Source organism: Armigeres subalbatus, chromosome 3 (genome assembly GCF_024139115.2).
Source record: "Armigeres subalbatus isolate Guangzhou_Male chromosome 3, GZ_Asu_2, whole genome shotgun sequence".
NCBI lineage: Eukaryota > Metazoa > Arthropoda > Insecta > Diptera > Culicidae > Armigeres > Armigeres subalbatus.
The window spans coordinates 368,040,898-368,066,974 of NC_085141.1; the positions used below are offsets into that span (position 1 = coordinate 368,040,898).

Sequence of the window (26,077 nt, forward strand, 5' to 3'; positions counted from 1 at the left end):
CTTGTGGGAAAATCATCTGAACTCCCACAAACTATTCATTTTCCTTTTCACAAGAAATTTGTCTTGAATTTTCGTGCGATGTACTCCGGATTTATATTTGAAATTTTAGGGATGTCTCTTCGGAATTTCCATGTACCACATTTTTACGGAAAGTTCTAAATTTCCACAGGAAATTATTTTCAATTTTCTCAGAAAATTTTCGTTAAGTTTCCATAGAAAATTCTTACGAATGTCGACAACAAATTCAAATTGTTTTAAAAAAATCATTTAGAAAAATAGAAGAATCTCATAAACAAATCCGCCAGAGATTTTATTAAAGACTCAGTAGAAACTCGTTACACGTTCTTATGAATTCTTCCTTGAATTCCTTTGGTATTTTTTCAAGAAATATCTTTGGGCATTCTTCCAGCATTTTAACTGGAAATTCCTCCATGAATTTCACCAGTAAATCCATTCTGGAATTCTTTTTGGAATTCCTCTTGAAGTTCCTCCAGGAATTCGTCCAGCAATTCCCACAGAGATTTTTCAGAAAATTTCTCCAGAATTTCCTTGAAGTACTTCTAGGAGCTCCTCCATAAGCTCGTCCAGAAATTTCTCCGTAGGATCCTTCAATATTTCCATCGGAAAGTCCTCCAGAAATTCCTTAGTTTGTTTCTTTCACGACTTTCTCCAATAGTTCTTCCAGGAATTCCTCTCGAAACTCCTGCAGGCATTCGTTCGGAATTTCCTCCAAGAATCCCTTCGGAAGTTTCTCCAGGAATTCCTCTTGATGACGCTCCAAGAATGTTGCCGAAAGATTCTCCAATAATACCTGTGGAATTATGCTCTGGAATTGCTCTTATATTTCCTCCAGGAATTCTTTCGGAAATTCCTGCAGCAATACCTCAGGAAGTTTCTCCAAAAAGTTATCCAGAAGTTCCTTCGGAAGTTTCTTCAGGAACTTCATTGCAAACTCTTTCAGAAATTGCTCAGGAAAACCCTCCAGGAATTCTTCAGGAAAATCCTTCAGAAAACCCCTCAGGAATTCCTCCTGTAATTCCTCCGGAAGTTTCATAAGCATTTCACCTGAAAGTTCCTCCAGAAATTTATCTGAAAGTTCCTTCAGAAAATCTTTTGGATGTTCCAACAACAATTCCTCCTAAAAATTCATTTGAAATTTATCCTGAAGTTTCGTCAGAAAATCTTGTGGAAGCTTCTTCAGGTATATATATATTCCGAATCCCTATAGGCAATTCTTTAAAAATGAATTCAGAAGACTTCCACAATGAAATTCAGTTAGAAAAGTCCGTTGGAATTATATTTAGAGACTCATTAAAAAAATCCAAGGGAAAGTGATTGCCCTTACTCATGAAGAATAAAAAATATTCTTTTGAATTCTGACAATTTGAGTGTAAAAAATAAACGATAAACAAGGAGATGATTGAAATTATAACCCTATTGGATTTTGAAATTTTTTCACTCTGATAATCATAATTTTGATATTGAAGACATTTGAAGACATTTTTACTCGGCTGTGAAGACATTTGAAAATATCCTCTGGCATCCCTGGTTTCATCATGCGATCATCAGAAGACGAAACGTCAGAATGAAAACTCATTTACTCATCAGTGAGAAGCCATTATCAAACTGCGGAGCGAAGGGCCACCACAGCAAATTTTCTGCTGAAAAGAAAAATGAATTATCCGTGAAAATGCAAAGATTGCTGGTTTTTCCGCGATAATACTTCGGAAATAATGGACACCGATGGCAGTGTGATTGTGATTAAAGAGGAAGTAGATGATGAAGCCAATAACGAGCAAACCTTCGATGTCGACAATGAGGTGAGTTTTCTTTCTGATATGAATCCTATTTTGATTGATTTTTCTAAGGCTAGAATTTTTCATGTGTTTATCAGCATAATTTTTTTTGGAAACAAAAATAGTTATGTTTTGTTCCTAAAATTTGAGTTCTGTTCGTTTTGTTGTCGAGTCATCATTCGTAATCATGAGTAAGAAGACGAACAAAAACAAATTTTGTCAGAAGTGGGATTCGAACCCACGCCTTCAGAGAAGACTACGACCTGAACGTAGCGCCTTAGACCGCTCGGCCATCCTGACTTGCTGATCGGGGCCGACCCAAGCACGCATTTTCATCGATGAGCTTCGCCGCCCAGTCCACCCCCTCGCAGAAGATTGTTTACCATCTACTAGCAGGGCTGGCAACGAGTCATTTTTCAAATTGTTATCTGTATAGGATTTGAGCCTCTGCAGAAATATGTTAATAAAATTATGTCTGCTCATTGCAGCTTGCCAAAACTTTCAATTGCAGAAAAATCAAAATGCATGAACATAATAAAATATTTTCTTTCATCATTCATTGACAGCCATCGCCGCCGCCGATGCTGCCGCTGCACGGCCTGCACTCTATGTTCGATACCATCGACTATCTTATCGTGCAGAATGGTTACCAATGTGCGGCTTGCCCGGACCGGAGCCGATCGTTTCCGGATATGCCGGCCTTGCGGAGACATATGGTGCGACACGTTACCGGGGATGAGCTACGATGCAACCACTGCAATCGGGTCTTCGAAGATATTGAGTCGCTGCGGAAGCATCTATTGGATGCGTTGAGTGCCGAATATGGGGGTGGTAAATCTGACAGCGAGGATGATGGCGAAGATGACGGTGCCGATGAGGGCGATGTGGATTCGGTGATTTATATCGTCAAGGATGGACGTTTGACGTGTTCGGCTTGCGATGCGGTGTTTGGGCCGGTGACTCGATGGAACAAGGAAAAGTTCAAGCTGCATGTCGGGGAGAAGCACTGGACACCGTCTTCGTACAAATGCGATGAATGCGGGAAGCGATTTAGCAACGTGGACAAACTGGAAAAACATATTCAAAGACACGCGGAATCGATGGAAGTGGGTTGGATGGGTAAGTCTGTTTTTTCGTTTGTTCGTAATGAGGCACACCTCTTACGGTGTGAAGTCGTTTTTATGTAATTCTATAAGAAAAGTTACATCTTAGTTGCAAACAAAATTTAAACGATAAACGACTTTTATCCACTCCATTTTCCCAATTCATCAAATTATACTTCTTATAATTTTAGGATCGCAACCATCGACCTCTTCACTAGCTACTATCAAAGCGGAAGAACAAGATCCGATTGACTCAACGTTTGACGCATTGGACATACCTCAAGATCCGATGGGACTGTTGTCGGAAATGCCGGAGGTTCAAGTCAAAGTTGAGGTACAAGATGAAGCAACCCACGACTACGCCATTGAAGCAGCGTCAAATTCTGATGCCAGCTACCGAAATTCGTCGTCCGATTCTGATAGCTCTGAATCCGATTGCGATCGTGGTAAAAAACGCAAGAAGAAAATCAAAGCCAAAAAGTCCCTTATCAAAAAGCATGCACTATCTCGTGAAATCGCTGGTGGAAAGGAGGGTTCCATAATTCTTGCATGCCGTTTGTGTGATGAAGGGTTTTTGCTGCAAGAACTTCTCGACCGACACATGGTCCAGAAGCACGACGATCGAGAGCGGCCCTTCAAGTGCTCAAAGTGCTCCAAAACCTATTTGACCAATGGGAACCTGCAAGAGCACTTTCGCATGGCTCACTCGGGAATCAAATTCAGCTGTAAGGAGTGCGGTATCAAATTTGCGACCAAAAGTTCCTGGAAGCGACATATGCAGGGCCACACGGAGGAAGGCTTCTGCTGTGACATCTGCAAACAGAAGTTCACTTCCCACACGGTGTTGACCAAGCATAAAAGACGAGTACACGAAAATTTGGCCAAGAACTTTATATGTCTGGACTGTGGCAGCACATTTGATGACAATGCCTCACTCCGCGAGCACCGGGTAAGACACACGAACGAGCGCCGATGGGAGTGCGAAACCTGTGGTATGAAGTTCAAGCGGAACCACAATCTGATGAACCATCGGAAAACGCATCTTGCCGAGAACCAGCCCGTGCCAACTATCGAGTGTCTGCAGTGCGATGAAAAGTTTTTGACGAAAATGGCCCTGGCTTCTCACCGCTACGTGCACGGAAAATATTGTTGTAAGATTTGCAAACTGTCCTTTGAGACTCAAAGCGGCTTGATGCAACATCGAAAGGATGATCACAAACTTATAAAACATACCGGAACCGAGTGCCGGTCGTGCCATGAAAAATTCCAAAACTCTGAGGAGCTGCTCAAGCACCGCGAAGAGGCACATGCCAATGATCCCATGTTGGAATGTGACATTTGCAAAGCCAGATACCATTCGCCAGCAGCGCTGAGAAGTCACCAGCGATATCACGATAGAGTTATCCTTTACGACTGTCAAAACTGCCCGGAATCGTTCAACTCTCAGTTGTTGTTGGATCGTCATCTGAAAGACGTTCACAAAGATGAGAAAAATTACATTTGCGATCTATGCGGTAAAGGATTTCCTACCAAGAAGCAAATAGCAGCACATTTGATACGCCACCGCAATCCAAGAAAAAAGCACTACTCCTGTCTGCCGGGGTGCTACATTTGTGACTTCTGTGGTAAGGAGTTCCGGTTTCAGATGACCATGAAGCGCCACGTTTTCAACGCCCATACGAACCAGAACACTTTCAAATGTGATCAATGCGATAAGGTGCTCGCATCCTTGGAGGGCTTGAAACTCCACTTGCGGTCCCACTCGCAGGATCAGTCCATTATGTGCGAGTTGTGTGGTCGTTCTTTCCCCCAGCCCTATCGACTGAAGGTGCACATGGAAAGCCACATGCGTGCGGGCAATGAGTACCGCTGTCACATCTGCAACCGGTCTTGTCGAGAGCCAAAAAAGCTCGAAAAGCACATGCAATTGCACACCGGCGAAACGCAGTACAGCTGTACCTTATGCCAGAGATTTTTCGTTACCAAAAGACACCAGAAGCTGCATATGATACGGGTTCACCAGACGGAAGTCAAATGCCTCCGGTGTGAAAAAATGTTTCCTTCGGCCAAGAAAATGCGGCTGCACATCAAAATACACGACCACCCCGATTACATGGAGTGCCCAAAGTGCTTCACCTGTGTCAAAGACAAAAAGACGATGGGCCGCCACATGAAGCAGCACGAGAATGAGGGCATTCGGGTCCCTTGCCAGTACTGTCCGTTGACGTTTGTCACGAAGAAGACTCGGCGGAAACACGAACGTACTATGCATAGCGACGAAATCGTTCAGGTGGTGGGCCACCAAATGGTGGACGAAGATGACGAAGGCGGGGATAGGTCAGAGGAAGAAGCAGATGCCGATGAACTTATTGCGGAGATGGCTGTGCGTGAGGATGAGGTGAGTGTCGGTTGATTGTGTTTTAGCTGCGTAAACATGTGATTGGTGTACGGGCAGGAGTAATGATTACTAGCTTCGAAATATCCTTGGAGGTTTGTTATGTTATGTTATTATTATTTATTCAGACTAAGGCAGGAGTCACCTCGGTCCATGGCTACACATGCAGTCAGCAGTGGGTCAGCAAATCGTCTTGCATAAGATGTCCCCGTTCGCTGTTATCCCAGTAGCTGGTGCAACTGGTGGTTCATTAGCCTCCTCCATTTACCATCCGCCATCTGTACCTATTATAGATAGAACTCAGCACTTTCCCCTCAAAAACTCCATTTACGCGTTGATCTTTCACGACCACCGTCCAGGCGTCGATTGCGTAGAGGTCTACCGGGAGCGTCTTATAGATTGACAGTTCGGTACAAAATTATTCGTTGGAGCGTCTTGCAAGAATATGATCGATTTCCACCCCAGATTTTTTTTATTACCAGACAAAGGCCGGAGTAGCCTGTGCAATTCATAAAAGTCGTCTCCATTCAGCTCGGTCCATGGCAGCACTTCTTCAACCACGCAGTCTGCGGAGGTTCCGCAAAGCGTCCTCAACCTGATGGATCCACCTTGCCCGCTATGCACCTCGCCTTATTGTTCCCGTCGGATCGTGGCCGAGAACCAGTCAACCAGGCCGAGAGAGTCTCAAAGGAGCCCTCAACTTCTACAACTCAATCAAGCCTCTTGCCATCTCCGCTCATCACAGTCGCTCCGGTCCTGCTGTCGGAAGCGGGGAGAGGGTCGTCCAACAACTTGAATACGTCGAAGAACATGATTATCCGTCAGTTCATCCGAGATATGATATCGCACACCTTGCCTCTACATCCAGTACGCTCCCGGGACGCACTCATGCCGCAAGCTCTGAGGAAGCCCCTAATCCTCCCAACTCAGTCGTGCCATTCCTGCCAGCGACCAGCAGACGTCCCGGTCCTGTGCTTGGGTCAGGAAATGGGGTCTTCCGAACTCCTTATGTCGGCAAGTACTCTCAGTCAATGAATTCTTCTCTGCCTGCCTTCCGACTTGCAGTGCTTCATCCGATCCTCGCCACATGCAGTCCGACATATCCATCTACTACCAGAACGTCGGAGGAATTAACGGTCTTCTGGACGAATATCGACTAGTTGTTCTGTATCAGAACTACGACGTCAAAGTGTTTACTGAAACCTGGCTTTATTCTCGAACTAAAGCTATGTCCATTTAGAATCCGGAATAATAAAATTATGTGTATCTCGGTAACGGATTGACGTACAAAGAAGGTTATTACATCGAAACAAGAGTAATTCACTGCACGCTAAGGAAAAATTATTGATACAAATAATTTCTTCTTGTTTCTAGTGAAAATTCGCACCTTCTTCTTTATTCTTCTCATCGAAAGTTGCACAACTCCGGAGTCAACTTCCTTGGCACATTTCAAGCAAAATTTTTCATAACGACGTATGTAACAAAAGTAAACAAAACGGGGTTTTTAATACAACGTGACAATCACACGCGGCTTTATATAATACGCATCGATTTTACTGATTTCAGATCTTAAAATTCTTTAATTCGATCTTTTTGCGAATCGACGTATGTAAAAATTTCTATTTTTGAAGTCTCACTGTTACATACGTCGCTTTAACATATGGGAACTGAGAGCGACCTATGTAACAAAAAAAGCAAAACAAAACAAAACTGCAGTTGCGTCAATCGTGCAACTATGGAAAACCGACCAATGTACACCGACGTACGTGTAGCATACCGGTGTATGTATAATTTTATCGTTTTTCACAGTGAATTTGAATGAACTGAGCTTTGCTGTGAAGCACGCTTATTACGTGTCATGCAATGATGCATGCCAGCGGAAAAAAGTATTGAAAAAAGATTTAGTTTTAAAACAGTTTTGGAAAAAGTTTTGCCAACTTTCTGCAAAGGATTTCTCGAATCCTCATAATTGTTACATACGTCGTTATGAAAAATTATGCTTGATTTGTTCCACATTTTGGTCATCTGAGTCGCGTCCCAAGCTGTTTTTCCACTTTTCTTAAGCTTCCGCTTCATTACTGCCCACAATGTCTCGATGGGCCGGAGCTGTGGGCAGTTGCGTGGATTTATGTTTTTATCGATGAAATCTTCGTTATTATCGCGGTACCACTGGATGACTTCCCGGCTGTAGTGGCAACTCGCCAAATCTGGCCACGGGACCTTTATGGGCTTTATGGAAGGTAGACCGTGGTTTTTGAGACATTCCTCCTTGTACAGTTTCGAGCCCATCGTCTTGTTCGTCACAAACACTTAGGTCTTTGTCCCACAGTTGCATATCCCTTGCCAAAATCATCCGTTTTTTTTGCAAGTTTGTCCAAAAATCAAGCTGTCCGAAATCCATTTTGTCGTAGGTTCCATCGGCGATGAGCAGGATTATCAACGTGGGTGTGCAGATTTTTCTCTCCTTTCTGCTTCCATCTGGAATAATTTTTGACACGCTGCACGAAACATCGTAAAATTTATACCACAGCAAGTGGGCGCCTAGGTATACAAACCGCTGTAAAATAATTCATGCATCGGTCACTTTCCGTGCCGCTGCAATACAATAAATGATACCGGATTCTAAATGGACATAGCTTTATTTCGAGCTACGTTTTTGAAGCTGGCTACGTTGTGATCGCAACACGGAGAATAGCAGGAAAACTACCGGAGGTGGAGTACTTGTTGCAGTTAACTCCAGCTTGAAAGCAAAAATGGTTGAGCACGACTCTTGGAACACCGTTGAGCAAGTATGGGTTGTTATTCAGATTGGTGACAGGCAACTATTCCTCTGTGCTGTGTACATCCCTCCGGATCGGACTCGCAACTAGAATCTCATTGACACACACTACCGATCTGTATCTTGTGCTTCAGATATGGCCGCGCCTTGTGTTGAGGTTGTGATTTTGGGCGACTTTAACCTTACGAGCATTGCATGGACTGCTATTCACAGCGGCTTCTTCCGTCCGGATATTAAAAGCTCCCCGTTCCATGCAGGTGCCGTTAAACTCCTGGATAACTACAGTATCGCAACGCTATCTTAAGTCAATGGCGAGGTTAACGAGAATAGTCGCTCTCTGGACCTCTGCTTTGTGAGTGGTCGTACCATGGAACCTTCCATCTGTTTAGCTCCTGCACCCTTAGTTAAGGATGTTGCTCATCACCGCTTTCTAGTGATTGCCGTCGAAGATAATGTTATAGGTGATTTCTTCAACCCCCCAGCCGTGGTGTCGTACATAAGGCGGACCATCGAAGTATTACTGAAGTGCTATCAAATATGGATTGAGAACACATTCTCGATCCAGTGGATCTGCTGCAAAAACTTTTTCTCACATCATGGTGTACATCATCGACAGGCATGTCCCAAAAAAGTTCGTTCGATCAGACTCTCGGATCCCGTGGATGACGAATGCTCTCCGGTCGCTAAAAAGGTGCAAGAAAGCTGCACTCAGAAGTTACACGAAACACAGTAGGTACGTTGCCAATCAAATTCCACTATGTCAGATTCAACAACGAGTATAAGCGGATCAGTCGTTATCATTTCCTACGCTTCCAAAAAAGGGATACAGCGACGACTAAGATCTCACCCAAAGTCCTTTTGGAGCTACGTAAATGAGCAGCGCAAAGAGTGCAACCTGTTCTCAGCTAAATTTGCCAGTGTGTTTGAAGCCGAACAACTACCTGTTGATGTCGTGACCACCGCTGTCAGCAACGTCCCATTAGCGAATCAGTCGCTCGGTAATATCGAGGTGAATGTCGAAGCCATCTCTAGAGCAATGTCTAAGCTAAAGACATCATCTAAGCCTGGTCCTGACGGTGTTCCATCGTATTTATTATTTATTCAGACTAAGGCCGAAGTGGCCTGTGCGGTATATAAGAGTCTTCTCCATTCGGCTCGGTCCATGGCTACATGTCGCCTACCACGCAGTCTACAGAGGGTCCGCAAGTCATCTTCCACCTGATCGATCCACCTTTCCCGTTGCGCACCTCGCCTCCTTGTGCCCGTCGAATCGTTGTCGAGAACCATTTTCACCGGGTTACTGTCCGACATTCTGGCTACGTGCCCGGCCCACCGCAGTCGTCCGATTTTCGCAGTGTGAACGATGGATGGTTCTCCCAACAGCTGATGCAACTCGTGGTTCATTCGCTTCCTCCACGTACCGTCCGCCATCTGCACCCCACCATAGATGGTACGCAGCACTTTCCTTTCGAAAACTCCAAGTGCGCGTTGGTCCTCCACGAGCATCGTCCAGGTCTCGTGTCCGTAGAGTACTACCGGTCTAATGAGCGTTTTGTAGATTGTCAGTTTGGTACGGCGGCGAACTCTATTCGATCGGAGCGTCTTGCGGAGTCCAAAGTATGTACGATTTCCAGCCACTATGCGTCTCCGAATTTATCTGCTGGTATCATTTTCGGCAGTCACCAGTCACCGATGCCAACTCGCAGTGGGTGGCTCACATTGTCTTCTCTTGAACCTCTTCCTATCATGTACTTCGTCTTCGACGTGTTGATGACTAGTCCGATCCGCTTGGCTTCCCTCTTCAGTCTGATGTTCCATCTTCTCCATCTTCTCAAAGTTACGTGCCATAATAACTATGTCGTCGGCGTAACCAAATAGCTGGACGGACTTATTGAAAATTGTACCACTCGTGTTAATCCCTGCTTTTCGTATTACCTCTTCCAAAGCGATGTTGAATAGCAGACACGAAAGGCCATCACCTTGCCGTAACCCTCTGCGGGTTTCGAAGGGACTCGAGAATGCCCCTGAAACTTGAACTACGCACATCACCGCTTTGATCAACCGTGTCAGTTTATCCGGAAAACCGTGTTCGTGCATTAGCTGCCATAGCTGGTCCCGATCGATTGTATCATATGCGGCTTTGCGGCGGAAAATCGAGTTTCGTCTGTTCCGCGCCTGTTTATATCGTGCCTCGTTCGCCCTCGTGCGGTGTTGCAGCAATCTCGCCCATGCTGCATTCTTCTCTTCCACTAACTGCTCACATTCGCCGTCATACTAGTCATTTCTCTGATCCGGGGGCACCGTGCCAAGTGCAGCGGTTGCGGTGCTACCAATGGCGGATCGAATATCTCTCCAGCCATCTTCAAGAGACGCTGCGCCTAGCTGCTCTTCCGTTGGAAGTGCCACTACCAGCTTCTGCGCGTATTCTTGGGCTAGTCTACCGTCTTGTAGCCGCCCAATGTTAAGCCGCGGCGTCCGACTTCGACGCGTGTTGTACACCGTCGAGAGTTTTAAGCGCAGGCATACTGCAACGAGGTAGTGGTCGGATTCAATGTTCGCACTGCGGTAAGTGTGGACGTTCGTGAAGTCGGAGAAGAATTTACCGTCGATTAGAACGTGGTCGATTTGGTTTTTCGTTTCTTGGTTAAGTGATCTCCATGTGGCCTTGTGGATATTTTTGCGGGGAAAAAAAGTGCTTCGGATTACCATTCCGCGGGAGGCTGCGAAGTTTATGCATCGTTGGCCGTTGTCATTCGATACGGTGTGCAGACTATCCGGTCCGATGACCGGTCTGTACATTTCCTCCCTTCCTACCTGTGCGTTCATGTCACCGATGACGATTTTGACGTCCCGCAGTGGGCAACCATCGTATGTCTGCTCCAGCTGTGCATAGAACGCTTCTTTCTCGTCGTCGGGTCTCCCTTCGTGTGGGCAGTGCACGTTGATGATGCTTTAGTTGAAGAAACGGCCTTTAATCCTCAGCTTGCACATCCTTGCGTTGATTGGCTGCCACCCAATCACGCGTTGGCGCATCTATAGGCATCTTAGGAAAGAAGCGGATACGAATTTGGTGGATCTGCTGAACCCTCTGACTGATTAGAGCTCTGATAAGCCATTTCTCGAAGGGTATAAATAGCGGTACCTTAATCTAAAGAGGCCTGACATTAAGCTTGAGAGATATATGAATAAAAAACGACTACCGTGGAGGTACCATATTCTGCGCATTTAAGAAAATTTTGAAATAAAATCGTTGTTATCGAGAAACTATAATGATTTATGAATACCTTTATGTAGTAGTTGTGTAACTATAATCCACGGAAGACTATGAATCATTAAAATTTTGATTAAATTGACTAAGAACATATATTATTAATCGATTTGTGGATTGCCATATGGTTCCTAATTCTGCGCACATATTTTGAAATGTTCCATATTCTGCGCACAATGTTCCTAATTCTGCGCACAATAATAAACACTCAGTTTGAGTATTTTTTTATCTCATGAAATGGTTTTGAACATTTATACAAATATTTCATTACTTTTGCACGTTTTTAGTACCATGTATGTTGCCTAAAGTCTATCTGACTACAACGTTTTACCGTTCTTGTACACTAAGTATACGAAAAAACGTCTACTCCAAAACGAACTTTAATATAAGACCTGGCAAATTAGACCCAAACCAAGTTCATTCAGCTGTGATGAATTGAGATGATGCCTGTGTGTGCGTGTATGTGTGTATATGATGTATGTGCACAAAGATCTTATACATTTTTCAAGTCCATTATCCGATTGCTCGCCGTCGCCACAAGCTGCTTTCGACCCGGGATCCATTTTTTCCGGGGATCCTGGCTTTCGACGATCCATTTTTTCCGTTAGACTTGTTTACTAAAGTTCGCCATTGATAAAAAGGCTATTTTTTATTCCTATCAAATCCGATATTCATATGGAATAGAAATAAATGTAATTCAACGCGAATAATAAGACCAGTCTTACATAAATGCTAATGTTGCCCAAAGTGCTATTTTCTCAAATGTCGAAATGCCAGTCCGACCTAGGAAATCTCCGAGTGTCGATTTTTCAGGGAAAATTATACGTGCTAGTTACGTGATATACACATTGAGATTAGATACCTTGAAGTTTAAAAAACGCTCAGTGGAGATGTGGTGCGCAAGGCCAAGTAGCAGATATCCCTTGACTCTTTCCGCATAATCTATCTTCGCATTTTTTTGCCCTTTTAGTTTTATTCCAGCATTTTGAAATATGTTTCCTTACCAAAACAGTTGCTACGTTCAATTTGGGGTGAAAAGCCATGCTTATTGTACCTATGCATTTCGCGCCCACAATTAGGAACAGAAAGTAAATTTTGTGCCATGGTCTGCGCAACATAAAATGCTTTCTATAAGTAGAGATTACACTCTGAAAGCCGATTTTCATCATATTAAAGCAACAAATGATCTGCTTTTGCACCTCGCTTTAAAAAAAATGAGTCCAAATCTTTTTTTTTTGCTCAATTTCGAAAAATCATTATTTATGTGCGTTTTAGCGCTCCTGCTAATGGAGGCCATTTTTGACATTTTCGATTTTACCGATTTTGTTTTTCTTCATATCCCCGTTATCAACGCTAATCTATATATATAAAAATGAAATGGTCTGTGTTCGTATCCGCATAACTCGAAAACGGTTGGATGGATTTTCTTCATTCCTTCAGCAGATATCTTCGTTATCGTTTCCGACGGGTTTATATGATATTTCCTCATGCGAAAGTCAAGGGTAAGGTTGATTAAATCGTGAAAAACTAAAATTAAGACTTATTTTGATATTTCGCACGGACAGTTCACAACGCGCATTTTCGCCTACTATGCAGGACAACGTCTGCCGGGTCGACTAGTTCATTCATATTTATTATTTGTCCATGACAACAATAAATTACCAACTTTTTGATGGCATGTAAGTAAATATAATATTAACAGTAAAGAAAATAAAAAAAAAATGTTTTAGTGTCAAAGTGCGCAGAATTAGGAGCCGCGCAGAATAAGGCACACTCACGGTACTTCATTTCTTCTCAATAGAAATGGAGCAGAAAGACATGCACTAAACAAATGACACGGGTATACTACAAAAGTTCAATGAAATGGACGCAGTGGTTCATCCCGAACAAAACAAAAAAAAACATATCGCCCAGCTCGGGGAGACCTCATGGGGAAGTTCACTTCTATCTGACACAATTACTGTCTGGCCATGGCTGCTTCCGCCAGTATCTCCACAGGTTTGGGCACGCGTAGTCCTGACAGACCAGGTGTTGATGAAACTGCAGAGCACATACTGTTCGTATGTTCTCGTTTCGATGTCGAAAGAAGATCTTTGCTAGACGTTTGCGTTCGGGTCACAACCCCGGATACGCTTATTCAGAGGATGTGTCAAGCGGTAGATATAAGTGGAACGCAGTTTCGACTGCCACCACACAGATTGCCTGCAGCTGGCAGCAAATCTGGCGCGCCGAGCAGCAGTCGACAAGCATTACTAACTAAGTCACAAGTCTTGTGATTGGTTAGTTAGAGCGAAAACAGACTGAGTGCGGGTAAGTGAATGAGATGTTTGCACATGTCGAGGTAAGAGTGTCGCAGCGGGTGGCAACCGCAGTCGCCACCTCGAGGCATAGCAGAAGGGTGAGCGCATAGGTGTGAGTATGGACTACACATGCCGAGGTAGGAAGGCCTTAGCGTTGAACTGTTGGTATCTATCGCTATCGAGACCTCGAGGCATGGCAGAGGAGAGTAGAGTGAGCAGTTAGCACCCAAGTCAGCCTCGCATGGCATGTCAGAAGTGAGAACCTAGTAAGTCCCACATGGTGTGTCAGAGCTTGTATCAGGAGGAGTGGCAGGATGTGCTAGAGTGAGCACCCAAATAAGTCTCAAATTGGTGTGCTGGAGCGTGAATCAGGTGGCAGGGTGAGCTGAGCATCCAAGCAAGATTCATATGGTGCGGCAGAGAGAGTGTCAGTGTTTGTCAGAGTAAGCGCCTCATACGGAATGAGTGCCTGTGCGAGCGTGAATGAGCGAGTGCATTATGTACTGCCTATCCCAGAAAAATGGTGGGTTGACATCAAGGAAGCAGCGCCCAACAGAGCTCTGCTCCCCACAAGTCCCTATCTCACGCTTCCACGGGTCGTCCGATGACAAAAGACCGCCAGCTAAGGGTTGTATACTTAGCTGGTAGTGCAGCCTGGGCACTGTTGTCCTTCTGACATCAGCTAGAGTGAGAAGGTACGCCTCGAGCGTCTGTTCACCAGGAGGTGCGGCTCAAACAGCGTCTGCCTGGTACCCAGCGGCTGATTAACGAAATGCTGTATCGCGTCAGCTATACCTAAGGTGGCAGCCCCATCATCGCGATGTAGGTAACGCGACCCCGGTAAGGTAGCTTACTGAAGCCTCTCAAATACCGCGAAAAATTGAGATAGAAGAAAAAGAGAACGTTTTTGGCAACTGTCCCGGCAACGAAATAAGGACTATGATTGGAAACTCGGTACCTGGAATGTCAGGACGAGTGAGCCTTCTGGCTCGCGAACTGCAGAAGGTTGGAGTGAACGTGGCCTCTATTCAAGAAGTCCGATGGCCCAGATCCGGAGAACGTGAATTCCGAGCCGTGGACCCCACGACCAACACTGCATTCTAGTATAACATCTATCACAGCGGCGGCGGAAAAGCAGAGCATGGAGTTGGTTTCGTAGTGATGGGCAAGCAGATGAAGCGAGTGATGCGGTGGAAACCCATTAGCGAACGAATCTGTGTGTTGAGGATACGGGGCAAATTCTTCAATTACAGCCTAATCAACGTTTACGCAACGACAAACGATAAATCCGACGACGTGAAGGACACGTTTTATGAATGTCTTGATAAAGCCTATGGAGAGAACTCAAAACATGACGTGAAAATTGTTATCGGAGACGTTAACGCCCAGGCCGGTAGAGCCCAGACAACCACACATCGCATAAGAATGCACGATTAAAATCGTTTACCGATCCAAATTTCATCATCATCGCATTGTGGTGCGAAGCTCATCAGTTTATTTATAAATTTTCCCGCACAGTAGGCTATTTTACGAGTTTATTCCAGCATCATTTGTTGACATCGTATATTCGTGAAAACAAATTCAAATGAAATTGGATTATCTGTCAAACAAAGTTTGTTATCTCAAACTACATCGCAATGTATAACGAACAAACTCGCATAAAATTCATGCACATCGCATACACTATCGTGCAACGTCGGATAAGAAATACACATATATCGCCTTCACTTTCGCACGTAAAAAGCGTTTTCGCAACTGGTGTGCGATGAAAATTGTGCGCATATGCATCGCATAACAGAAAAACAATTATATTATGCATGCATTCTGGTTGTCTGGGAGAGGACTTTTTCCGTCCCATAATCGGTAGGGAAAGCCTTCACTCCGCTACCAATGACAACGGCCTACGGCTAGTAAATTTTGCTGCTGCCAGAGGGATGGCCATCAGTAGCACCTACTTTGCACGAAAGAACATCCGAAAGCACACCTGGAGACACCCAAATGGTGAAACTTGCAACCAGATAAACCATGTTCTGGTGGATGGGCGCCATTTCTCGGATGTTATCGATGTGCGGACATTCAGAGGTCCGAACATTGACTCTGATCACTACCTCGTTGTCAGTAAAATTCGATCACGGTTGTCAACTGTATCGAACGAAAGATCACAGCGAACGATCCGTTACAATATCCAGCGAATGTCGGCGAAAAAAAAAGTATCGGCTGAGTACCGCCAGAAGCTCGACGAACGGATAAGTGCAATCAACGTTAGCGACAACATCAACGATCTATGGGAGTCGATCCATGGAGCGGTGAGCACAACAGCACGAGAAGTGGTAGGCACTGCACAGAGGTGACCCAGGACGGGTTGGTTCGATGTGGAGTGTCAGAGAGTGACAGACGAGAAGAACGTTGCCAGAAGGCGGATGTTGGTGTCGGGTACCCGATCGAATACCCAACTAACATTTAATGTCAATGTAAATGTTATTTCAACTCGTCTATACGGCTTCAAGCTGAATATGTGTGCTATACATATGATCAAGAACTTCTATTCAATGCTTTTACCAGCAAATCTGGCGAATCTATTCAGCTGTTTTTGACGTGTCTGCACAACTACTTTACAGCATGTTACACAATTTTTTCTCAATCTTTACTAAACCATTTAGTAATATAATTCGCTTCAATGGCGCTTATTCAGATTTTTTGAATCTGTTAAATAAGTTTTATACAGCCATTGAATTCAATTTGATTAAATATTATTTGAGAGGAGAGTAAATTTCGGAAGTTTATTCAATGTTTTTTTTTGTGAAAACTCAAATATCAATTTTGTTGCTACGTAGATTCGAACTCCTGATCTCCTGATTCAATGGCCGCTGCTCTGTCATCACTGTCACTTTGACATATGTAAATAACAAAGAAAATTATGGATGTGCTTCTTCGCATACCCTATGGGTTGTTTTACTAACGCTATTTTCAGATTCATGCTATATAAACGTTAGAAAGAGGCCTACATGCTGCTTTCAGCACATAAGTTTAAAAATTATGCTTTCAGCATTATTCCAACCATTATTCAAACATCTATCAGCATGTTCTGTTGCCTAACTTTTATGCATCATCAATCGCTGAAATTGTTTTTAGGCAACATTTTCTCGATCTGTGTAGATGCTACTCTGCTGCTAATCGTTTAACAGTAGCCGTCAACAGAAATATCGCTTCTAAATGGCTTGTTTTCTTACGCTACTGCTAGCATTAATGACAGCGCTTTGTCAGTTGCTATAAGAGCAGGTGAATACCATTGTAGCTGCATTACAGAAATCAATAGCTCATACACAGCTCCGGCAACAAAAATCAAATGTAAACATTGCGGTTTTGACGTTCCATACTGATAAGCTATTAAAAGAAGCAATATAAGGTTTACTTAAACGTTGTGTAATCTTCAAAGATACAGAAGTTGCCTTAAAGCTTCGTTAGTTCATTTATAGCGCCATTACGCTATATTGTTAGTGCTATAACAACAGCGAAAACGTTTTCATTGTGAATGTTACTCACCGTAATGTGGGAAGTTGCTAACAAGCAACTCAGTTACATACATGAGCTCTTAACCGATAAGCTTTGTTGCTAATTCAGACAGAGCTGTTTTATTACTATATGAAAGCTGCATAAACGATAAAAGATTAAATATATTCGGCACACTGACTAGCTGATAGATATTTGGGTAATAGTCGAGTTGAAGTTTAAGGGATTATTTGCAGAGGCTTTTCTTTTATTCAGCATTGGCTGCTTTTATTCAAATATTATACAGCCAAAGGCTAGAAGTTGAAGCTTTTAGCACCAAAATTGTTAGTTGGGTAGAGATCGGTACAAGGAAGCAAGAGCAGCCGACAAACGAACCCACCGCAGGAAGAAAATAGAGTACGAAGAACAAGTTATTAGTGAGGCGCAGGAAAAAATGGAGCAGAACGATATGCGGAGGTTTTATGAGTCTGTCAATGGCGTGCGGAGAAAGACAGCGCCATCTCCCATCATGTGCAACGACCAACAAGGGAATTTGCCGACAGATAGAACCGAAGTGTCTTCCAGGTGGAAGCAACACTTCGAGACTTTGTTGAATAGAAGAAGTGGCGGTGCATCGGTGAACAGAATAAATATTAGCGACGATGGACAAGCTGTGGAGTAGCCTACACTAGATGAGGTTAAAAAAGCTGTTAAAGAGCTGAAAAACAATAAGGCTGCGGGGAAGGACCAGCTCCCGGCTGAACTTCTCAAACATGGCAGTGAGCAGCTTCAAGAAGTTCTGCACCATATTATGTTGAAAATATGGGAAGACGAGGAAGTGCCTGCTAGCTGGTTGGACGGCCTCATTTGCCCTCTCTTTAAGAAAGGGCACAGACTGGAGTGCGCCAATTACCGAGGAATAACTCTCCTTAATTCGGCGTACAAAAATATGTCACGTATTCTGTTCAACAGTTTGAGACCGCTTGAGGAGTCCTTCGTCGGCGAATACCAAACAGGTTTTCGTGAGGGCCGATCAACGACAAATGTTTACCCTGAGACAAATAATTGATAAATACCGGGAGTACAACTTGCAGACACATCATCTGTTTATTGATTTCAAGGCGGCGTATGATTCAGTGAAACGGAATGAATTATGGCAAATTATGCTTGAACATGGTTTTCCGGCGAAACTGATACGGCTGATTCGTATAACGTTGGACGGATCGAAATCAAGTGTAAGGGTTTCGGATGAAATATCGACGTCATTTGTTACCTTAGATGGATTAAAGCAGGGTGATGCACTCTGGAATCTACTGTTCAATATAACGCTCGAGGGAGCGATTAGGAGAGCTGGTGTGCAAAGAAGCGGTACCGTTATCACAAAATCGCATATGCTCCTGGGATTTGCGGACGATATCGATATTATCGGGATTGATCGCCGTGCCGAGAAAGAGGCTTTTGTGCCTTTTAAGAGGGAGACAGCGAGGATTGGACTCAATTCCAGAAAAACGAAGTATATGGTCGCTGGCAATCAACGTGGGTTCATTAGTGGTGATGGTAGCGAAATAGTACTGGATGGTGAAAAGTTTGAAGTGGTAGAAGAATTTGTGTATCATGATGATAATGATCAACCGTCTAAGACGAGTTGAGTACTCTCCATTTAATTCCACCAATTATTTACGATACCTTTGCAGATACGTATTTCGACCACAACTGTGTGGTCGTCTTCAGTGTCTCGTACTTGACTCGACTTAAGTCTGCAAATATATCGAAAATAATTGGTGGAATTAAATGGAGAGTACTTAACTCGTCTTAGACGGTTGAATACATTCCACTAAAAGAGCTTTAAATATTTTTCTGATGATAATGATGTTACCCGCGAGGTGAAAAGGCGTATTGCAGCTGCAAATAGGGCTTACTACGGACTTCCTAACCAGCTTAAGTCCCGTAGTCTGCATAAGAAAACAAAACTCGCGCTGTATACTACTCTGATTCTTCCGCTGGCTTTATACGGCCATGAAACATGGACGTTAAAGGAGGCTGATCGGAGAGCTTTCGGAGTGGTTGAGCGTAAGGTGCTGCGGACAATACTCGGCGGTAAACAGGAGAACGGTATCTGGCGGCGTCGCAAGAATCACGAGTTGTACCAGGTGTATAAAGGGCTGGATATTATTAAGCTTATTCAACACGGCAGACTACGGTGGGCTGGTCACGTTGTTCGTATGCCGGAAGAACGTCAAGCGAAGATAATATTTAGTAGAGAACCCGGAAGAGGCCGCAGGCTTCGTGGAAGGCCGCGTACACGATGGCTTTTTGCAGTTGAAGAGGACCTGAGGGCGCTCAATGTTCAGGGCGACTGGAAGCGATTGGCCCAGGATCGAGTCCAGTGGAGAAGGAAACTCCATTCGGCGTAGGTTCATCGAAGAGCTGTAGCCCATCAAGTATCAAGTAAGTACAAGAAAGGCGACAAGCTAAAGTGTGGATACTTTCGAGCGATCATTATCCTTAATGCCGCCTACATGGTGATATCCCAGATCATCTTCCGTCGTCTGTCACCATAAGTGAATGAGTTCGTGGGCTTCGTTTACGACCGCTTGACAACGGACCAGGTCTTTACTGTACGGCAAATCCTTCAAAAATGCCGTGAATACCAGCCGCAACGTACCATCTGTTCATTGATCTGAGTAGCTTGCGAGTACATTGAGATAAAAGGCTCAAGGGCTCAACGCTTATGTGTGCTTGCTGGCACCAACAAGGGGCTCAGACGTAGAACAAAACATCTAATAGAGGCACCGTGAAAGGTGTCGACAATGTCCATGTCATCCGCGAAACAAATAAATTAGCTGGATCTGTTGAAAATCCTTCTCCGGCTGTTACACCCGGCTCTCCACATGACACCTTCTAGCGCAATGTTGAACAACAGGCACGAAAGTCCATCACCTTGTCTTAGTCCCCGGCGCGATTCGAACGAACTGGAGTGTTCGCTCGAAATCTTCACACAGTTTTGCACACCATCCACCGTTGCTTTGATCAGTCTGGTAAGCTTCTCAGGGCAGCTGTTCTCGTCCATAATATTCTATAGCTCTACGCGTTCTATACTGTCATATGCGTCGTTGGCGTCTCTACGCTCCTTAATTTTCCGCCAGATTCCATCTGTAGTCCACTCCTTCCGCTGAGCGCGAAGCTCGTTTGTTTCGATAAAGGCATTCTTGACGGCGGTCCACTGCCCTTCTGCGCTGCCACCTTCTGGAACATCCGCTGCCCGAGTTCCAAGTGTTTTAATGAACGAACTCTTCACAGCTGGATTTTCTAGTCAGCGTCTTCATTTTCGGCTGCTACAGTTGTGGTCGATTTGATTTTCAGTTTGACCATCACGAGAGACCCACGTGACTTTGTGCAGTGGTCGACGGGGAAAGAGCGATCCTCCAATCAACATGCCGTTTTGCAAGTAGCTCACCGTTTTCACTCATTTCTCCAAGACCATGACGTCTAATGACACGCTCCTAATCTGTGTTGTCGGAGCCGATCTTCATATTGAAATCGCCCATGAAGATCTTGATGTCACGTTTCGAAACTTTATCCACGACGGCATTCATTGACTTTATAAATTCTCCTTGTCCTGTAACTCGGCAACATCGCTCGGCGCATAACATTATAATCATCGTGACATCCTGCGCTGCATTCTTATTCAACACGTTTCCTCTTCGTGGTCGTACAGGTAAAGCGGACATAGATTCAGCCTTTTCACTATCCGTCACTGCACTTTAACATTCTGCCTCAGAAGCTCCTGTCAATCTCTTCAAAAATGTCCTTGTTTCTGACAAACGGGACAAACAGAGCAATATTCATATTTCGGAATAGCACGTTCTGCGAATTTTTCTCAACGGTTTGACAGGTTTTTGCTTTCGTTAAGTTTGCGAATGCTTTGTTCCTGATTTTTCCGCTTTCTGGAACTCTCGCTTCATTCCGTCTTCTCAAATGATGCTCCTAAATGCATTTTCAACCAAACATTCCATGAAGTCACTGCATTGCAACTATAGTTGGTCACTATTGAACATGAGCCCGATCGTTCTTTATGTTCAAAAGGCATGAACAAATTGGTGTATCGACCCATATGAAGTTAGTCCATGTATGGAGCATTTGTCTTAACCCATTTACTCAAAATTACACGCGGCGCTTCCCTTGGGAAACGACGCTCCGCGCTTTTTGCTGCCAGTATACTCAATTCTTATGGGGAGATAAAATTGCATCGTTTTCTTTTTGCCTGTGGAACGCCGCGTGGAATTTCGTGCAAATGAGCTTTTGGAAGCACTTACCTTTAATAAAAGCTGTAGGTAGGCAATTATTTTTGGAATGTATCACATTAAGACGAAATCCAACGATTGTATCAAGAAAGGTATCATCACGGCTGGATGGATTAGTTTAGATGTTTTCATTCAAAATAGATCATAATTTGGTTATCCTTGCATTTGGGTTTTGGTGTGATTAGTATTGATTATCGTTTATTGAAAATGACCATCCGGAAGTTGGTATTTAAACCATTTCACTCATTATTGTATTTACTTGCTACGATTGGCGATTATAATTTTGTTGTATAAGCTTAAATCTACTATATTTGTTTGTTTTTCATGATTTAAAATAATAATTATGCATTAAATTGCAATGATTAATGATACATAATGTCATTCGAGTTAAATGGATTCATAATAGTTTGTTTAAAATAACTGAGGAAGTAAAAATTAACACAAAAATGAAATGAAAACGTTGCATTCAGAATCAGTTCCAAAATAGATTAGCGCGATCCATTCTGTGTTGACGAGAACAATAATTGTGGCGTATAGGTAAAATATTAAATGCAACGATTCATAGGTTCACTGGCCGGTATGTGGTGTGAGATTCAGCCCCTCTCAGTGCTCCTTCTTCTTCGGTTTCTTCGGATTCCGGGATCGGCTCTTGGCCTTGCACAGCGGACAAATCGGCGCATTGCGATGGATCTGCTGGTGACATGAAAGACACGACTTCATCGGCGGTGGTTGTTGTCTGTGAAACAAAAAAAAATACTTTAGATTGATTTCTTAAATTCTGAACAAGGGAATTGCGCCCGAGGTGAGGATAATCAACGGAAGGGTCATAAGTAGGAGGTGTTAGAGAAACATAGGAATAGTGAAGATTGTTAAACATAAAATGGTCGCCATGATAAATAAAATTAGGAAACGAAAAAAATCACCTCAGATTGACATTGAAATCAGACCTGAACGTAGGATGGCCGATTCCGATGGACGACGGTGCCGGCTGCAGCCGGTTGGTGGGCATTTCCGGCGGTTTGTTAATGCGCATGGCTACGGGTGGTGGTGGCAGGAAGCCAGGCGGAGCCGACGGTGGCAGAGCTGTGACTGGGCCATCAGGAGGCAATGGATGATGGGCGGAAAGGGCGGGTCGGGCAAATGCGGCCGTTGGTGCCGTAAGAGCTTTATTGCCGGTGTAGTAATTTTGGAAGCGGCTGAAATGAGAATTTAGTTAGATGAAGTTTCAAGTTTCGGTTTGAAAGTTTTTACTACTCTGGAGAGATAATCGATCCCTCTTCCTCGTGCAGTTCAGGCAGTCGTTCCAGGCCCAGATATTCGCGACGCATGGTGTCCACTTCGGTTTTTAGGGGGACGTATTCTTCATGGAAGCGGTTAGCCATATTGATTGAACGGATTCGATTCTCCTCGGCTTGCTTGATTACGGTTTCCATCTTTAATTTGAAAATAATTCAGTGAATATGGTCCATAGCAAATATTGCAATGAGGTGTCCAAAATAATCAGTTAACTTCGAAAGTTGTTATTTGTAAGAATTAAGACATGGCATAGGTGCGCTAGTGAACAATTTGAGTGAACTGCAAATAGCTGCACTATACATCACTGCTGCAAGTTACCCCATACCTCCCGTCGGAATAGCGCGAGGCACGATTTTTAGTCTTGATAGTTATGCTGAAATCGACTAATAACATTCTAGCCATGTAGTTTGAAAACGATACGTAATTATATTCTGATCTGAACGTCATAACTTGCTATCACATGCTATAGTTTGACAGTCTTGTGTAGAGATGTGATGAGCATATTTATAGATGAAATCAGAACGAGTATTTAGCATTATTTTTTTAAAAATTAGGTTTATCATTCTAAACATGTGATAATATTTGAAGTTATTTCATGTGCATATATTTTTAATACTGGTTCTGATTTCATCTATTATGCTCATCACATCTCTACATCTTGATGTCCTGATTTAAAATATATCGGGCAGCCTTGAAAAATGTATCTGAATGGGATCAAGTCAATGTGTTGCAAGTAACCTCATTTGACGGCCTCATTGTGATTGTCTATAAAGATTAAAATAATCAGATACGTAGCTGCGTACGTCGTTAACCGAATACCTAAATACTAGTACTTAGTTACAAATATTACAGAAAAATAATCCAACTTTGGACACCCCATTATGAGAGCAATCTTACAGCATTTATGTCGGCATGGATCTGTCGTAGTTCCTCGACGTGACTCATTTTCTCCTGCATTAGCAGTTCCAGTTCTCGGCGATACTCCGAGAGACATTTTTCTTCCGCATCGCCGTTTTCCACCTCACGTATTATCTTCAGTTTGACTTTCTCTAGCTGAAGGGTTTTTGAACTGCAAAATAATTTATGTTATAATTTATTCTCACTATAAAATGGAATGAACATTAATACCGGATATCCTTCATTGCTTCGAGCTTTGCATATATCGTTCTTTCATCGACGGCTGTCATTTTTTCCTGATTTGAATTTTATCAAGCTTCTAGTTGAATTATTCAGAAAATCAATTATTTGAGATCCCTTACAAAGTGTGCACAAAAAGCTTTCTATTTTCTCACATTTAATTACACAATTGTCCCCTAATTTATCAGAACTTCAACGAATTAACTTCTCTTAGTTGATGCTGGAGATGTTGTTGATGGGGAAAATGGCCGATTAATTTTGTTTCAATCATTTAACTCTGTGTTGTTCACTGTTCATTCCAGTGAGGTGACAAGTGAGTGATTTTTCTCCGCTTTTGACCTGCTCACAGATCTGAGATTTATTTCTGTTTTGCTGTTTTCCTCGTTTTCCTACAGATTCACCACCCCTCGCGACGAAGCTGTCGTACAATGAACAAAGTGCATAACCTATCAGGTAGATTGTCGCTTAAAATAAACACAATACAGGGTGTCTAAAAATGTCTACGAGCGAATTAAGGTGAAGGTGGGTTGAGTACCAAAACAAAGCTTTGATAGTATTGGTACAGTAAAAACTTTCATATACTGTAGTAGTATTGGTGTTGTATTTATAAAAAACAAAGAATATTAGTAGGGTGGTTCAAAAAACGACCCAGCACCATCACGCTCACTCGATTCCGTCCCATGCTCCGAGTGTCCTAAAAAAACCGATTCGAACAAAAACTGGTTGAGCGCAAGCCGGTTCAAGTTTGTATGAAAACTAGAATGGGAAACTAAACCTTTTATTACACTGACTACGGCGCTTTCCCTCCAAACGCTGGCGAAAAGAGAACCCACATAGCTGAAAGCAACATTCCAGAGACTTCAGTGAACGAAAACCGCACCGCAGGAAAGATCCATTGATTACGTAACGCAAATATAGCATTTTATACTCCACCCACCCTTATTTCACACTTTTTGTATGAAGTATCTGCCCCTGGTACGATAGTATAGACTAGACTAGACTAGAAGTATCTGCCCTGGTGCGATAGATATCATACAAATTCTGGGTATTTTGTTGAATTGCACGTTTCACTGATGCCTTCTTAGAAGCCTAATTATCATGCGAAAGAATCGCAACCTCGATTAAAATCAACTCCCAACTATTGGAACGACCATTCAATATGGATTGTCTATGGAGTTGAAGCTCTTAAATATTTCATCCCGTCATATGGTCTCCCCCCTCGCCATCGCCTAATGACGGAGTGCCAGAATCAGAATAATGTTAAATTCAACCTCGCCATATCAACTGTCATACAAACCTGAAACGCCCTGTGCATGGTAGCCTATTCAAACCAGCCCAAACCATTGGATGACACCCAATTTATAAATCATAATCTACTGAGCGTGGCGACGCAAAATTATTTTTTGAGCCACCCTACTTATTAGTTTGCTGCTGCCGGTGCACCGCGGTGTTTACATTCGCTCCGCGATCAGTTTTTAATCGTTTTTTTTGGGCAAATCCTGCAGTTTATACTAAGTTTTCGGTTCAAATAAGTGACTGATATCAAAAAGTGGTGTTTAATTTGCATTCTATCAACATTTCGGGCTGCTCATGTGCGGAGAAGTGAGTAAAAACTTGATTTTTCCAATGCCCTTTGAGAAGAAGTGAAGTGCAGTGATGAACCCAACAAATCGCGAACGGCTATTAAATTGGCACGAAACTGCTAATTTATGCTACAATTCGAGCCGGAATACATAGGATTCATTGAAGAAACATGTTCATTATCACGGGAAATAAGGAAATATGCTGTGAACAGGTTAGTAATTTGAATATTAAACTTTTGTTCGATGCTGTTCGATGCATTCGAATGTTGGTGGGAGAGGAGTGCGGGAGGTGTGGGGTTGGCCCGTGGAAGGTCCGGTGCCATATTGGCTGCCATCGTGGTACTCTTCCAACTATGTCCTTAAACTGTAGCAGTATTCCAACCACGGGACTGACACTTGTATACCTCCACCACAGCTCGTTCCGTAGCCAACATTGAAAATTCCGCACTGACAGCCATAAGGAAAATCATGAGAAAGAAAGAGATAGGTGCGTTCCAGACTGACAGTTTCATAAACGACAAGCAGAAGAAACGAGACTGCATCTTTACTACGAAAACACAACCAAAACATCAGACCCCCGATTCCAACCGAATAGATGTATTCAACGGCAACAGACCCTGCAACGAA

General features: G+C 43.4%; 2 protein-coding genes and 1 non-coding gene across 8 annotated transcripts in view; 1 reads left to right on the forward strand and 2 right to left on the reverse strand.

The window, feature by feature from the left end:
• The first annotated feature begins 1,592 nt into the window (after positions 1–1,592).
• Positions 1,593–26,077, forward strand: part of LOC134226376 (zinc finger protein 569-like) — a 43,892-nt gene continuing 19,407 nt past the window's right edge. For 2 of the 4 annotated variants that reach the window (XM_062707121.1, XM_062707123.1), the window contains exons 1-3: positions 1,593–1,820; positions 2,363–2,915; positions 3,091–5,297. In XM_062707121.1, the coding sequence (XP_062563105.1) occupies positions 1,734–1,820; positions 2,363–2,915; positions 3,091–5,297 (2,847 nt within the window). In that variant the 5' untranslated portion in view covers positions 1,593–1,733. Of the gene's footprint in view, positions 1,821–2,362; positions 2,916–3,090; positions 5,348–24,262; positions 24,388–26,077 lie in introns of those variants that run through there. The other 2 variants (XM_062707120.1, XM_062707122.1) reach the window with 2 other exon arrangements.
• Trnal-cag (transfer RNA leucine (anticodon CAG)) lies at positions 2,014–2,096 on the reverse strand. The gene has a single exon. It is a non-coding gene; the product is annotated as a tRNA-Leu (tRNA).
• Positions 21,583–24,205, reverse strand: LOC134226377 (zinc finger C4H2 domain-containing protein). 3 transcript variants are annotated; one of them, XM_062707125.1, is made up of 5 exons: positions 23,859–24,205; positions 23,628–23,799; positions 22,689–22,867; positions 22,358–22,630; positions 21,583–22,170 (listed from the first exon to the last, which is right to left on the reverse strand). In XM_062707125.1, the coding sequence occupies exons 1-5, from the start codon at positions 23,915–23,917 to the stop codon at positions 22,038–22,040; spliced, it is 816 nt and encodes a 271-aa protein (XP_062563109.1). In that variant the 5' UTR covers positions 23,918–24,205; the 3' UTR covers positions 21,583–22,037. The 3 variants fall into 3 exon arrangements, with proteins under 3 accessions (XP_062563109.1, XP_062563110.1, XP_062563108.1); XM_062707126.1 differs by having other exon boundaries at positions 22,382–22,630; positions 22,686–22,867; XM_062707124.1 differs by having other exon boundaries at positions 22,686–22,867; positions 23,859–24,200.